We start from the raw sequence: 14,499 nt of genomic DNA, 5'->3' as shown, positions 1-14,499 counted from the left end.
AGGCCTGGTGCTAGCCAGTAACGTGTACTTCTTCATACACACGGTCCTCAACATCACGGTGTCGTCCATCCGCACGGCTCGGGCCCGCCATGGCGCCACCTACTCCCAGCTCCAGGCCTTCCTCAAGATCTCCACCCTCATGGGGCTGGGCTGGATCATCGGCTTCGTCGCCGCTGGAACTCAGCAGGACGCCCTGTGGTGAGATCCGCTTCCCGCTTCTGCAGATTAGACCCCTGCAGGCTGCCTCTTGGCTGCTTTTCTGTTCATTTTTCTTTAGCCTGTTAACCATCCATATCTAGCTGGAACAGGTAGCTAAGTGCGGATAGATAAAAGGCTGTACATGTTTTTCTTTGGCAAGAGTTAATTAAGCTTGACCAGTGTACCGACCATTTTGTATATTTTTCCCAACACAAAAAACACATGTAAATTTAAATCAAAAGTCACTTAATGTTTGATTTTAACAGTATTGAAAATGATGTACCCCTTTTATTACAAATATGTCTACCTCTATTGTGATCAACTTTCTGTTTGTCTTCGACAGGCTCTCTTTATCATCATTACTATCTACTGCCTCCTCCTTCCTTCATTATCCCTATATAGGAACGTCACAGTTCTTTTTTTTCAGGTACATTTTCATCACCCTGAACTCATCACAGGGTTTCCTCATCAGTATCTCCTTCATGGCGACGCCCCAGGACAAGGCGAACGACAACAAACGTAAGGGACGCGCCAGCATGGTGGGCGGTAAGAACCGGTCTCCCTTTCCCGGCGGAACCCATCAGAACCGGCTCCAGGTGTGCCGAGCTAATCACAGCATCAGTACCGCTAGTAACGTCACAGATGTGTCATCAGCGAGCATGAGCATGAGCATTGAGCGCAGAGACGACTCTAAAGACACGACTACTGTAACTGCAGAGGTGACAGCTGTGGAGCTCAAGGACTTGTCCTGTAGTGTGCCTAGTCAGGATAATAATGTTCATATCCACAGTTCTAAACAAACCTTATTACATTAGAGTCCTCTTAGGCCCTGCCTTTTGTTGTAACCTTACCACACTGAGTTACATGTAGTCCTTGTGCTACTAATTCTCCATTGTTTACGGGTTTAGGCAACAGGAACAAGGACTTGGGTAAGATACATTGTGTGGTGCTGTGAAAAATTTACGTTGTGTGCTTGCTTGTACATTATATATTTATCGGTATGTATTCAGGAATATGTAACAAAACTTGCAATATATTGTGACTATTTACTTATATTCTAAGGGTCGTTTTTCCAAAGGAGGGAGGGGGCAGAAAAACAAAGGCAATGTTTAAAAAACACAAGTTTATTTACAATTCATTTTTCTTAACAATTACAGTGATATCCACGTTAACATAGTTGACATGGTAGAATATTTTTTGTGCAACTGTTCCTATGGTTGAGCTTGGCAGGATCTTTTACTATTGCAAATTACCTGCCTGTTTCCCCCTCATCTGCCTTTAAATAGCAACAAGATATACTTCAGTCACACAGAAGGATGTTTCAGAAGCTGGAGACAAAAACTTCCAATTAATTTCTGATCAACAAATAAGCAAAAGCTGTACCTGTCCTTCGTGCTTACCATCTATATTGATAGCTGAAGGGTCCTGTCCTTGGTGCTGAACACACCATCTACATAGCTGAAGGGCCCTGTCCTTGGTGCTGAACACACCATCTACATAGCTGAAGGGCCCTGTCCTTGGTGCTGAACACACCATCTACATAGCTGACGGGCACTGTCCTTGGTGCTGAACACTCCATCTACATGGCTGAAGGGCCCTGTCCTTGGTGCTGAACACACCATTCAGCTGAAGGGGCCAATGAAATCAATGCACCAATTCCACACTGTATTGAAATACATGGCTAAGTCACAAGCCTTAGAATTTACTGTGAATGCAGAAACTTTTGCAGTGGTTTTATTTTTGCAGTAACCTTGACCCAAAATCATAACACTGCAAACTATTACCATAAAATAAACCAACGACAAAGGTAAATACATCTACAGTAGAGGCCCCCTAGCTTGGTGTTTGGTCCCTGGGGGAATAGGGTAAAAAAGGTAAGGTAAAAAAAGCAGCCTTAGGGTAAGAAACTAGATGTACCAACTTAAAGGTAACATGGTAATTAGAATTGGTGGCTGAAGTGTGCATAAGCAACAGTAAATCGAGACTGAAGTGCACATAAGCAACAGTAAAGCAACATCTTGAATGCTGACAAGGTCAGCAGAAAAAAAATGTTAGGCCACACCGATTTAATTTTATGGATGACATCGTCTGAAGACCCCCAAACTAGTGCGCACGGGCGAATAAAAAAAAATTCCGGCCCAAAATAAAAATGCCACTAAACCACAGGAATACAAAACTGGTATTGTGAATTTGTGACAGTACTTAGCAACGTATACGACATGCTGGCTTTGCGGCATTTATGAATCGGTACTGTACTTACATACTGATCATGAGTTCTTGAGTCGCGGAGCTTCGAATCCCATAGCCTGGGTGCTCGGCTCCGTATTGTTGCTGACTACCATGGACTACCCAGGTCTAGAGCCAGAGCCTCGGTGGAGGTGATCTTTTTTTTTTTTTTTTGGAGGGCGACAGGCGAAAATCAATGCGCGCACGGATGTCATCCACAGAATTAAGTCAGTGTGACCTTATGCACAGAAAATACTTCTGATCGTCTTTGAGATTTTAGGGGCATACATGCACAGTGAGAGACAACCCTCAATGACACCAATCATTTCTATAACATTACAGAAAGTAAAGAAAAATATAGGTATATAAATTTTTTTCATTGATGATTTAACTCTGAAATGATTTGTGCAACAACTAAAACATTTGTACACTAAAAAAACTGTGATTTACCATATGATTGCACACGACTTACAATTCCACAGTGGAAGACCTGTACAGTACCTTTAACTATATGACAATAACATTTTTCACATTCACGTGAACAAAATTTTCAAAGGGTTAGAAAATGTTTATACACCAGCATAACACCAGACTTGCACCTGGAAGTAAGGTCACAGACCCAATCACTATAGATTTCTTCAGAATGTACGACACTCAAAATTGTACCAAACAACCTGCCATGGTTCAATTTGAAGTACTAAAACACTTATATATATGCATGTAATTATATATACATGTATATTTATGCAAAAGTGCAACCAAACTACATAACGTGAGACTTGTAGTAAGTACGATTCTGTGACATTGGGTGTACATAATCACCATTCTCAGAGTAGTCGCAAGTTATGCTACACATCTAGTAGCACTTTAAACTTAGTAGACACATTTGTAGGTACCGGTATTCACTTTTCACCTGAACTGGCTTTTCCTTCTTAAAGCAACAATAATTCTTCCTGTTCATTTTACATGTTTTCCACATGTGTTGCAGATGTATATAAGTCATCAACACACAGTATGGTTATGGACTACCTCCTGTAAATATCAATGGTGGATGTACATGTACTTCTACCAGGTAGAACGGCCAGTAGTCTTCTCCTGAAGAAAATTCTATTACTCATTGTATACCGGGTAATTTGTAAAATCATTTCTAAGATTTCAAGTTGCCTACATAGTGTCATGTTGGCCCATAGCACCATCATCACTGAAAAAAGGGTGCAAGCAACATTTTCTGCCTACAGAAAACATACCCCTAATTATCATCTTTACAGATTATTCTTTGGTTATCATTAATTTGTAGTTCTATACATGTACCCCTGCTAGCCAGTGGTATGTTAATCCTCACTATGTGGGTTGAGGCAAAAGGATTTATAGTAGACACAGATCCACTGAAGCAGACAATAGTTTCCATGGATACTACCTTGATGCTAATGTCCTTGGTATGGCTCCGTCAGCCTGATCTCCACTCCGTCTGTCACAGGCAGGTTGTGGTACTGGTAGTGTCTCAGTAGGTCAGACATGGACGAAAACGTTGGTGCACCCTTATGCAGGTACAGCTGAGAACCCTGACAGGAACAAAACAGAATAATAAGCTACAAACAATGTAGTGGCTTGAAAAAGGGTCTCATAAACTAAACTTTGATTAGTTGTCCCTACAAAAACACAACTCTCACATCCAGATAACATGTCGTCATGCATCAGTAAGTTGCTGTGAGATGTTTGTAAAACTTGAGGTTGTGAGTCCATTTTGAGCATATTGTTACAGTAATATTTCCAAAAGCCTTAAGTGAACAACATTCATCTAGTACTCTTTTCAAGAAGGGTGACAGTTTTTGGTATGAAGTAAATTCATTTGGTACATTACAGATAGGACAAGTGCCTCACAAAATTTTAAAAATGCAGAAAAAAGGTACCACTCCCATCAGTCCAACTCACCAATCCATACATCTTGAATTTCCGGCACTTCTGACCAGCACAATCATACACTACAAGAACCTGCAAGAAACAACAGAATGTGTTTTTTTCTGACACTTAAATGTAGAGAATATGCTTCATACTAGCATAAAATATGCCTCAAATGTGCATAACCTGACACAAATATCTATGTGCCCCAGTGCACCCACAGTCAAGAACTAGGTGCACAGCTTCAATTTTGGAGGACTGCAACCCAGGATTTCAACACATGAAGTTGTGATCGAAAAGCATCATTACCAACTACAACAAATGTATTATCATCAATAAACATAGGGTAAACCTACCATTTTCCCTTTGTCCTGTTTGCTTGGCCTGAGAAAATACTTTCCATTCACCTGGCCTGACCTCAAACAGCTGTAGTGGGAAAAGACACAGGAAATACACAATCATATGTTACCCACATGAAGTGAAAGGGTTTAGCAAACTTCAGCAAACACATAGCATATTTAACATGGATCATCTAAAAACATAGTTTATTAGAACATTACCAAGAAAAAGGAATGTCTGTTTGATTACAGAGTTTGTTGGATGGCACTTCAGCACCTGTAGCTAATTTAACTTCAAACAACATATCTGTCTTCCTCACACAATTACTGTTGCCTATTTCAATGAAAAACCCACTCCCCTTGATCCTTCTTACTCTGTGCCCCAAAAGACTGGTACCATACAGACTAAAATTACCTTTCTGCTTTCTCTACATCAACATCATCGGATACATCAGCTGGCATGACATCATCAGTCTATTATGGAAAAAGTACAAAACATATGTCACAAGCACAGGTTAGTTGTGTTTTGTCCTCTTACTAAACAATTAGGAATATATGACGAAATGAACCAAAAATTTCTTAGTTCTCTGTACTTCTTTGAATCAACCATGCATGACTTTGAACTAGACATCTTTTATCAGGAGAGCACAGAAACACACACTGAATACAAATGTATTTGCATGGCAAGAAAGGGATAACGTGTGCTCCTTCACTTTAACGTGTGCTCCTTCACTTTATGCACATAACATTAGACAATGATCATACTTACTTCACTTTCAGGATTTTCATTAAAGTTCTTCTTGGAAAAGCTGTTGCCCTCAGGGGGCGTCCTCCTGTAGGGAGAAGTACTTGTCTCAGTCAGGTTTTTACCTTTACACTTTATTAGGTAACATTCTGGCACACAAAGAGGGGTTTGTGTCTAACCTAGTTTCTTCGGTTGTACGGTGGGTGGGAAATGATTTTAACATATGATTGATAGGAAGGTCAAGCCTGAAGCTGACCCAACACGTGCTGCGTAGGAATAAGTGGGCAGAGGAATCCAGGTGTATTAAATACCGAATGAACTACACCATGCAATCCAAAACACCTCCAGGGTCTGTGAACAACAAGTTGTCTCAGGTTGAAGCATTGAATGTTTTGAAGGTATTTTGTTTCTATCACGTTTCCAATATAAAAGATTTATACCTGATTCCTGGGTCTTCTACAGGCTCCTCCTCCTCCTCATGTTCATATCTGTCCTCCATGATCCCCTGAACTTCAACCTGAGATGGGGAGTAACAAACAAATGGTAAAAACATTTAAGATAACCCTAAATTTTAAGTTGCACCCATCTTTAGATATCAACTGAATGTGTTCATGGCATTCTTGTTAACACTGCTTGTTTAGAGTGGTGGTCTTGGTGAACCCTCAGGATTATGAGAGTTGACGTTAAATTAACAAATAACATGATTGTATTATAAAGAGTCTGACATTTTTTTTTGCCAAGGAAGGGCAAGAATCAAAAGGATGCATAACATAGAAACCCACAGAAAAGTTTGTATCCTGGATCAAAACAAACCTAGTCTAGCCCAATTTTTATGGGTTCACCACAAAGTGGTGAAACCATATTGCTTTTTCTCATGATTCTCCTCCTTCTTCTTCTCCTCCTGCCATTTCTTTAAATGGATTCAGCTTCTTCATTTTGGGGCCTAAGGACCTGAAATTTGGTATGGAGGTACAGTAGGCAAATACCCCCAGGCGTTTTTTTAATTTTTGTGATACAGGCTTTTAGAATGGTTTTATTTGAGTTTTTTGGCTGTGTTATAGCAAATGTATTACTGAGTTAGTGTGCAGTGTTACCACATTTGGGCATGAGTCATCACAATGGAATGCAGGGCATCAACCAATAGGCATGCAGCTTTCCTCTATTCTCCTTGCTGATTGGCTGTTGGAATTTAACAGGCTTAACTTAATTAATACCTGCACAGAGCCATTCCATACTGACAGTAGGTCTGTATTCAAGTGTTTTGGTAGGTATTTTAAGCTTTCCTGCTCCAGCATTGGAATGCGGGGCATGAACGCTTCTTTTTTCTTGAAAATCAACAGTTTGCATTATGCAATTAAAAATCCTAACCAATAATGTAGGGAATAGCTATCCAACTGTTGTAGTCTTAGTTGTATGTTACTTCATACAGCTATAGTTATATCAATGTAAAGCATTGTTTTCCCTTGTGTTTCTCATTCTTTCCCTGCCATGTCGTAAAATGTGGTGAAGCCATTGCTGTATTTGCTCCAAAGCAAATGTCGGCCTTTCTAGTATTATTATGAATTCCTAAATGACAACAATACTGCCAATGCTCACACACCTGTGGCTTGTGTGGTGGCACCAGGGGTTTCATGCCTTGCCGAGAAGGATGTCCTGGCTTTGGTGCCAATCCTGGCTTTGGAGATGTTCCTGGTTTGGGTGCAAGGCCCGGCTTTGGATGAAGGCCAGGTTTCGCTGCAGGAACTGGTTTATCTGGAGTTCTGGGTTTAGCTGTTCCTCCTGCTGCTTGCCAGTTACTCCCAAATTTTTGGGTCATTTCTGCAGCAAGAGCTCTGGCCATGCCTGACTTTTCTTTCTTCTCGTCCTTTACGTCTCTTCCTCTCCCTTCTCCAGTCTCTCTCTGCCCCACTGTCTTCCCAGCTGTCCAGCCTGGACTGGTGATGTTGATGGGTTCACTGGCCTTTTTCACACCAGGTCCTTTAAGTTCTTTCCAGGGAGGAGACGGCACTTTGCCCTTTGATTCAGTTTGATGTGGGGGCGAGGTAGAAACACCTCTCATGTGTGGAGGGACCAGGGCTTTTTTGGGGCTCCTTGTGCCCTCCTGGGGTGTTGCTGGTAAAGGCTTGGTTGGAAAGGAACTCTGCTTCTTTGGCAGGGGAACAGGTGGTCTCGCAGCCCCCTCTTGTCCATACCACCCCTTCGAGGGTGATGCCATCTTGGAGGTTGGGGTAGGTGGCAATGGCATCTCTGTGGGGAGGAAAATTCATTCATAGCTTCTTACAATATCATAAATCAAGCTTGCAAACCAACAAAACAAAAAGAATACACAACCCAAATCAGCCTTTCAATACACACAGTGTCACTGACAAACGGTATTGGATGCTACCTGAAATGTCTGACCATTTCCAAAATCATATCAAGTTGCTTGAAAAACTTTTTTGGGGCATATCATGACACATGGAGAGTAGATCTTCACTAGTCAACAATCAGGGTCATTATCAGTATGACTACTACCTCGGAATGCTCCTACATCCCCAGCAGCTTCTGCTCCAACAGGTGTTACTCTGGGCCCATCCTCCAGCACCTGCAGGTAGTCCTCCTCTTCCTGCAGGTGCTCATCTGGGTCTGTGGGGAAAATTAAGTTTACTTAGTACTCTGTTCAACATCAAGTGCAAGCTGCCAACATGGGAAGAATGGAAGCATCTTTTCAATTAAAGTTGCACCCATCTAGAATACTTTCTTACAATAAAACCGTACGGTGATCATGTGCAAAGCCCCCATAGTGTTAACTGTGAATGAGTGTGTTGTATCAGATTTGATAGATATCAGCCAACCTTCATAATAGTGTTCCTCCTCATCAGTGTCCTGGTAAATTGGCGGCAATCCTGAGTCGTCACCATAGGCTGGATCAGGAACAATCACCTCTGGGTTTGACCCACGTCCACCGTGTCCTGCCCCTTGGACACTTGAGTTTACTGCATCCATTTCATTCTTCATGTTGAGCATCCAGTGCTGAAAGCACAGAGGTACAAGTTAGAATTCATTGTTGGAAAGGAAAAAGGTGGAATTTAGAAAAAAAACATAGGTGGGTTTACTGGTAGGAGTCATGACTCAGTTGTTTTCAGGAATGTCAAGAACAATCACGCTGTTTCCTATCTTGTATGTCAGGGCCCTGTGGCATTGTGTGGTGTAATGGTTAGAGTGTTTTTGTTGGAATCCTTTCCAGTGTGAGTGGATCAAACCTTACAGTGAATCTTGTGTGCCATGCTTACTGCCATCTTCCTTGTGAGGTTTATTAGAAATTAATGAAGAAGGACAAGAAGAAAAAGACTGTTGGTCCCACAAACCTGCATGTCCTGTTCATTAGAGGCAGAGAAGTACCATGTTCTCATCTGGGGGAATCTGCCGACAAGCAGAAAAGGCCATGGCAACTCTGTTGTCTCTACATCAACTGCCCGCATTATTCTGATAGGGGAAAAAAATATAACTTAAAGGATGCACAAAAACGATTTTAGAAACAAATGATATCAAAGTTTTATAATTTCTCAGGAAAATCCGAGAAAAAAAAACAATACTTTTCTGCATTACATATAATTGAATGATCTTGAAACTGAATACCTTCATGTACAATGGGTTGAATTTACGACCTGTAAATATTTGACTTAAAACCCAGGAAAATCTTTATCTAAGCAAATTATTAGACCAGGAAGGAAGGGCTGGACATTGGGCAAAGGGAAGGGGGATGGTTTTTGTCAGGCTTCCAACTGCAAAATGTTAAATTCCAACTTCCTCTATGTTAACTTGTGGTACAGAGCCAACTCATGCAAGTTTTGTTTCTCCCTTGCTACCCTCTATCCCACCATTCACTGTGACCTGCTGTGGTCCATCCTTACTTGGTGTAGTTTGACAGAGAAAAGGCTCCACAGGGCTTTTCAGATGTCTCATTCTTGAAGTAGTAAACACAGCCATCCTTCAGGATGACATATCTGTGTTTCCCTGGAGAATGAAAAATTAAATGATGAATAAAAGTGATCAGCAATAATGACAAAGATTCTATACACATTTCAGCTATATACTGTGTAATAGTACTACAAGGCCCCAGAATGTCACCAAGAGTCAGCAGGAATTATTACATTCACAAAAAATCAAAAGGAGCAGTTTTTCAGGCTGTATCCATACAGTATTAAAAAAATATTCAACAAAGAACTTACATATCATAAACCTTTGTGAGAGGACATCATTGCCTTTCTTCCGTAACCAGCCATAAAATATTGCCTTCCCATCAGACAGAAGTTCCTGAGCACTGATAGTGATGTGGGGTTCTGTGACACCAGGCTGAAGTAAAACACATGGACTGTTTATCAACAGGTATGTGTGATAGCATGAAAGTTCATCTGAGTCAGGGAAGGGGGGTGTTGACGGCTGAAGAGGACTGAGTGATTCAGTTAAAAATTCCTGTGAGTCCAATAGACAAAATGATTTGCTGAGTAAGTATGTCCAATCTTGGACAAATATTTGATAGTACATTTGTTTACTGGTTTATGCGTTCAATACCTTAATGAGTTTCATGTAATATAGTTGATAAATTAACCAATGCTATCACATCCGGACTCTATATCCTGTCCCTCACATCTGTGGTTACACCATTTTCCTCCCAACAACAGACACTCACACACAAACATATATTGAAGCAAACACACAAACTGAGGCACCAAAAATAAACCTCCTAACATTAAAACAAATAAAAATCATATTTCTACTCACTATTACATGTTTATCTTGTTGACCAAGAGCAGACAGAAAGGATTTTTTAACTCCCCCCAGCCCAGCTGATAGGGATAGTCTGTTCTTGGAGTCTTTCGCTCCAGCCATCCTGAGTGGGTGTGGCAGAGCCAAGGCCAAGCTAATCATCTGGAACAAAAGGAATAAAATATCCAAATTAAGCAAGTAAGCATATCTAAGGTCAGACTCATGTCATTTCTTTGGTTCTCACAACCATAGTCCAGCCCTGACACTCAAGACAAGGATGGGACAAGGTGAAGGTTCTCAGACACTTAAAGACTAAAACATTAACGGTGGACATAAAACAGATAGGCTAGGAGAAATTTAGTTGGCTACATTAACTCCAACAAGTTATGTGTACCATACATGTAAATCCTTGCTTCCCAACATTATTCCTGTGTTGGTATTCTAGTTCAGAAACATGATTAAATTCACTTGGCATGGTCTAAAGTAAACACTTCTCACATGTTGCCTGTTACTGTTACTGGATAAATGGCCTTTTGTTGGTAAGTATACAGATGAACAACAAAGCAACCAGGTCTACTTTCATGTAATGAATAGGACTACTGCCATGTTTTTGTTAGATTTTCAGACAGGGTGTGGCTGGTATGTACCATTTTGCACATTAAGTTCAAATTTACAATCTTCAAGACCTTTGTACCGACAATGTTACCCAAGGGCATTCATGTTATCAACAACACAAATGCGCATAAGGTATTGCAATGCAGAAATTTCAAATGTGTACAATAATGGGCACAGTGATAGTCTAGGCAAGTCATGGACATGAAGTATGTTTCCTTAAATAAAGGAGCAATGTACAGCACAACAATTAAAAAGCTGTGTAAAGAAACAATTTGGTCATAGTAAAAATCTAAGTCAATCATGTCCTATACTCCAACAAAAATATCCCCAGTGCACGTACAGGCTTTATTATCACTGAAAACATCTGTCATATGCAGATTAAATAAATAAAGTAAAACAACAAATTGCTAAATCAACCAGGTCTAAATAATTCAGACAATTCAAATTCAATTCATTGTAAACATGCACAATGTCGTTAAAAAAAAGGGATACATTTGTGACAACGAAGGTAGTAATTATGGAGCTTGAGATCTTGATTTTCAGTTTGACCAACTTATACAGCATTGTCACGTGCCTTAAGCTAAGAAAGGTAATTACTAACCAGACACATAATTATTTGTTATATAGGATTTTCTTTGGGTCAAACAAAACCCTCAGGATATACATGGCATTTAATTGTCTGGAGACATGAAGCACTGTAGCCTAGGTGTGGTCAGGAATCCAACTTCCACATTCTAGACCCTGTGATCGTGAACATTCATTAGATCAAAAGTCAAGAGGAACACCGCCAATAGAACTTATTTTTCCTTTTCTGAATAACTGTACCTAAAATGATCAACTCATAGAGAAGAATGTCCATATATGATATCATCAATATAACAAGAATAGTTGAAATCTGGGCATATCATAAACATGGCAGAATTAATTTTTTTACGGCGGCTGGTGGCAAATGTGCACACATTTGGACAGATTAACCTAAGAGGCTGGGGGGGGGGGGGTGTCACTCCACTGTCAGGGAAAGGAAGGTCCATGATAGTGTAAAGTGCCTTTCCCAAGGGCACAACATCGGGGCATGGTGTCAGTATTGAACCGGGGACCTATTGGTTCCGAGACCAAAGCTCTTACTGTTGGACCACCGACGCCACTGGCAGAAGTATCTTAAAGTTATAAACATCAAGTAAAGGGTAATTTTGTTCCTGTTTGAGAATCAGACCATACAAAATTAGTCATTGATTTTTTTATTTGGGGGCTGTACAGTATGTAATAAGGACCAGTGGATAGTAAAAATAAAATTGTTACATTAAGTAAAATTACTTGCCATTTAAACTTTTACAAGCATTGTAAGTAAAAGTACTAAGTTGCCCGTTAAGGTTTACAAACAAATCCACTACTTGCCATTTAGGCCTACAAGCAATGTTTATTTATCTAAAACGTAGCGTGCGTAGTCCAGTGGTTAGCGATTCTGCCTCTGGACTAAGAGGTTGGGAGTTCGAATCCCGGCTGATGTCGCTCACCCGACATGCACACTACTGTTTAGGGTCGCAGTCCTTCGGACGGGACGTTAACCGTGGTCCACTGTTCATTGTGCTTGTCGAAAAGAGCTAGGGGAATTTCCCCGGTACAATGAACCTGTAAATACTGTACATAGCGTCTGTCTTCTCAGTTCTCTGTCTTGACCAGGGGAAGATTAGCTCTTCTATGAGCTAAACTGGATCGAGATCACTTTCACTTTCTATTGTGTTTCACAATGCCACTTCTGGTTCAAAAGTCCTCATACTAAAACAATTCTTCCTCAAGAAAAATGTTGTAACTTACTTCTGTAGCTGCATGACTCACACAAGGGATGTGGATTTGTCTGATCAGTGAAACAGAAGAATTTCATTACATGACTTCCTCATAGGGGTATGGGAGTGATGCAGAAATTAACAAATGTTGATTATTAAATCGTAATCTGCAGATGAAAAATCCATTTTGTACGCTACACAGACTTTGTCTCGTCAAGGAGCTTAGAATTCACTTGATTTTTTAAGCTCCTTGATCTTTATCAGCCTCCACCCCTATTCTTCATGTTTTTGGCATGATTATTTTATTTGACTATTAACGTTAACCGTGAGTGAAACGGCACGAGACCTCCTTCCGTGCGGCACGATCGGGTCACGGCCAGGGTCACTGGCTGCTTCCGTTTCAACCTTATGAATAACGAACTAAGTGGGAACTCTCCGAATGTGTTACTTAGGCCAAGGCGTATCCATCCACAAACACATGATGTTGGGTCAACGGTAATGAATCCGTTTGGACCTCACCGCTGCGTAGACGTGGCGCATCGTCCTTCACGTGTGCGATCCTCGTGTGTTAATTAAATCATGACTAAGTTCGACGTGCGACCTCCGTGTGCCTAGATAATACTACAACCATCGCCTACGAAACTGAAAATGTGCTTGCTCCTGAATATATGCCGGTTATATATGCACCTCCATAGAACTATGGCCATGTCCTGAGCGGCCTATTAGGTTCCTCTATCATAAAACTATATAAGTTGACAAACAACGGACCGTTAACCGGAATTCTTACCGACAGGTTTCCTGGGCCCCTCTTCGTATCTCCAGGCTTCTTAATTTCGCTTCATGTTGAATACTTAAGTGTACATGGCCTCCTTCCTGGTCGGTAGTCTAACTGAACTTGGCTAAAGTTTGTGGAGTGTTGGGGGATGTAAAACTTACTTCCGGGAACAGCGGAACTCAATATGCAAATGAGGAGGGGTGGACAGGTTTGTATGGCGTTTACTTTGATTTTTATATGGTTAATGAGATTGAAAAAACATAGAAAATTTGAAAAATTCACATAGAAATAGATTTAATGAAGAGATAGGGAATCCAGAATTACCTGTAATAAGATCGCTAAATATTCTAGTTGAACATGATTGCTATAAAATGAAGTGGAATATTCCAAACCAAAAGGCCAAACCAAATGCATTGATTGTTGAGGATTTCTTTAGACTTGGACTGCACATTTGTACATACATTCAGCCAAGCGGGTTTACAGATCTATTACAATTCTTGAAGCACATGAAAACGTCCTAAATTGATATGTGATGCGTGATATACATAGATTAGCAGTAAATGATGAGGATATTGAGGACCTATGGCATCCCTGATCATGACACTGTTTAGGCCACACCAATTTAATTTGTTGGTTCTCGGATTTTTTCAGGAAAAATTTGAAGCGACAGGGCGAAAAAAAATAAAAATAAAAACAGATCTAAGCATCTTATTATAGCCCCAAATGCTACGATAGGAGGTATGAAGTCAACACAAAAGGCTGGTTCCAAAATTTAAACAATGAATTTTGAACTTCTAATGATACCACTGCATTGAAAGATGGAATAACTGTAAAGACTAGGAAGAAAAGGACTGTTTTCAACAATTCAGGGCAAAATATGAGCTATTTTGCAGTTGATTCTGAATTTTTTTTTTTTTTTGCAAATCAGGAAAAAATGAAGAGGCGAATCCGAGAACCAACAAATTAAATTGGTGTGGCCTTAATGTACATACCTTAGTTGTAGGTTTTCCATTGCCCCAGGGAAATGATGTTGAAGCCCCAGAATGGTTCTATCTGCTGAAGACTTTGTCTTACACCCAGCACACACCACAGGAACATACCAAGCACTGGTCCTCCTCACTCAGGAAACTGTTCAAAATGGGGTCCTACAAAGTACGAAGGAACAAAAAA

General features: G+C 40.5%; 2 protein-coding genes across 2 annotated transcripts in view; one reads left to right on the top strand and one right to left on the bottom strand.

Moving 5' to 3' along the window:
• Nucleotides 1-1,079, top strand: part of LOC109475413 (adhesion G-protein coupled receptor G2-like) — an 8,554-nt gene extending 7,475 nt beyond the window's left edge. The window contains exons 5-6 of the mRNA XM_019776016.1: nucleotides 3-198; nucleotides 626-1,079. Of these exons, the coding sequence (XP_019631575.1) occupies nucleotides 3-198; nucleotides 626-1,013 (584 nt within the window). The 3' untranslated portion in view covers nucleotides 1,014-1,079. The remainder of the gene's footprint in view (nucleotides 1-2; nucleotides 199-625) is intronic.
• A 1,492-nt stretch (nucleotides 1,080-2,571) lies between these two features.
• The window catches only part of LOC109475660 (SH3 domain-binding protein 2-like), a 12,370-nt gene continuing 442 nt past the window's right edge, over nucleotides 2,572-14,499 (bottom strand). The window contains exons 2-14 of the mRNA XM_019776416.1: nucleotides 10,171-10,317; nucleotides 9,618-9,741; nucleotides 9,300-9,402; nucleotides 8,754-8,871; nucleotides 8,241-8,418; nucleotides 7,921-8,031; nucleotides 7,007-7,653; nucleotides 5,847-5,923; nucleotides 5,431-5,494; nucleotides 5,077-5,135; nucleotides 4,680-4,749; nucleotides 4,357-4,416; nucleotides 2,572-3,986 (exon numbers count right to left, since the gene is read on the bottom strand). Coding sequence (XP_019631975.1) covers nucleotides 3,849-3,986; nucleotides 4,357-4,416; nucleotides 4,680-4,749; nucleotides 5,077-5,135; nucleotides 5,431-5,494; nucleotides 5,847-5,923; nucleotides 7,007-7,653; nucleotides 7,921-8,031; nucleotides 8,241-8,418; nucleotides 8,754-8,871; nucleotides 9,300-9,402; nucleotides 9,618-9,741; nucleotides 10,171-10,317 — 1,896 coding nt within the window. The 3' untranslated portion in view covers nucleotides 2,572-3,848. The remainder of the gene's footprint in view (nucleotides 3,987-4,356; nucleotides 4,417-4,679; nucleotides 4,750-5,076; nucleotides 5,136-5,430; nucleotides 5,495-5,846; nucleotides 5,924-7,006; nucleotides 7,654-7,920; nucleotides 8,032-8,240; nucleotides 8,419-8,753; nucleotides 8,872-9,299; nucleotides 9,403-9,617; nucleotides 9,742-10,170; nucleotides 10,318-14,499) is intronic.

The sequence above is a fragment of the Branchiostoma belcheri genome, unplaced genomic scaffold, assembly GCF_001625305.1.
Source record: "Branchiostoma belcheri isolate BF01 breed outbred unplaced genomic scaffold, Haploidv18h27 scaffold34, whole genome shotgun sequence".
NCBI classification, from domain to species: domain Eukaryota; kingdom Metazoa; phylum Chordata; class Leptocardii; order Amphioxiformes; family Branchiostomatidae; genus Branchiostoma; species Branchiostoma belcheri.
The sequence above is the reverse complement of the archived record's forward strand: the minus strand, read 5'-3'. Positions and strand labels throughout refer to the sequence as shown.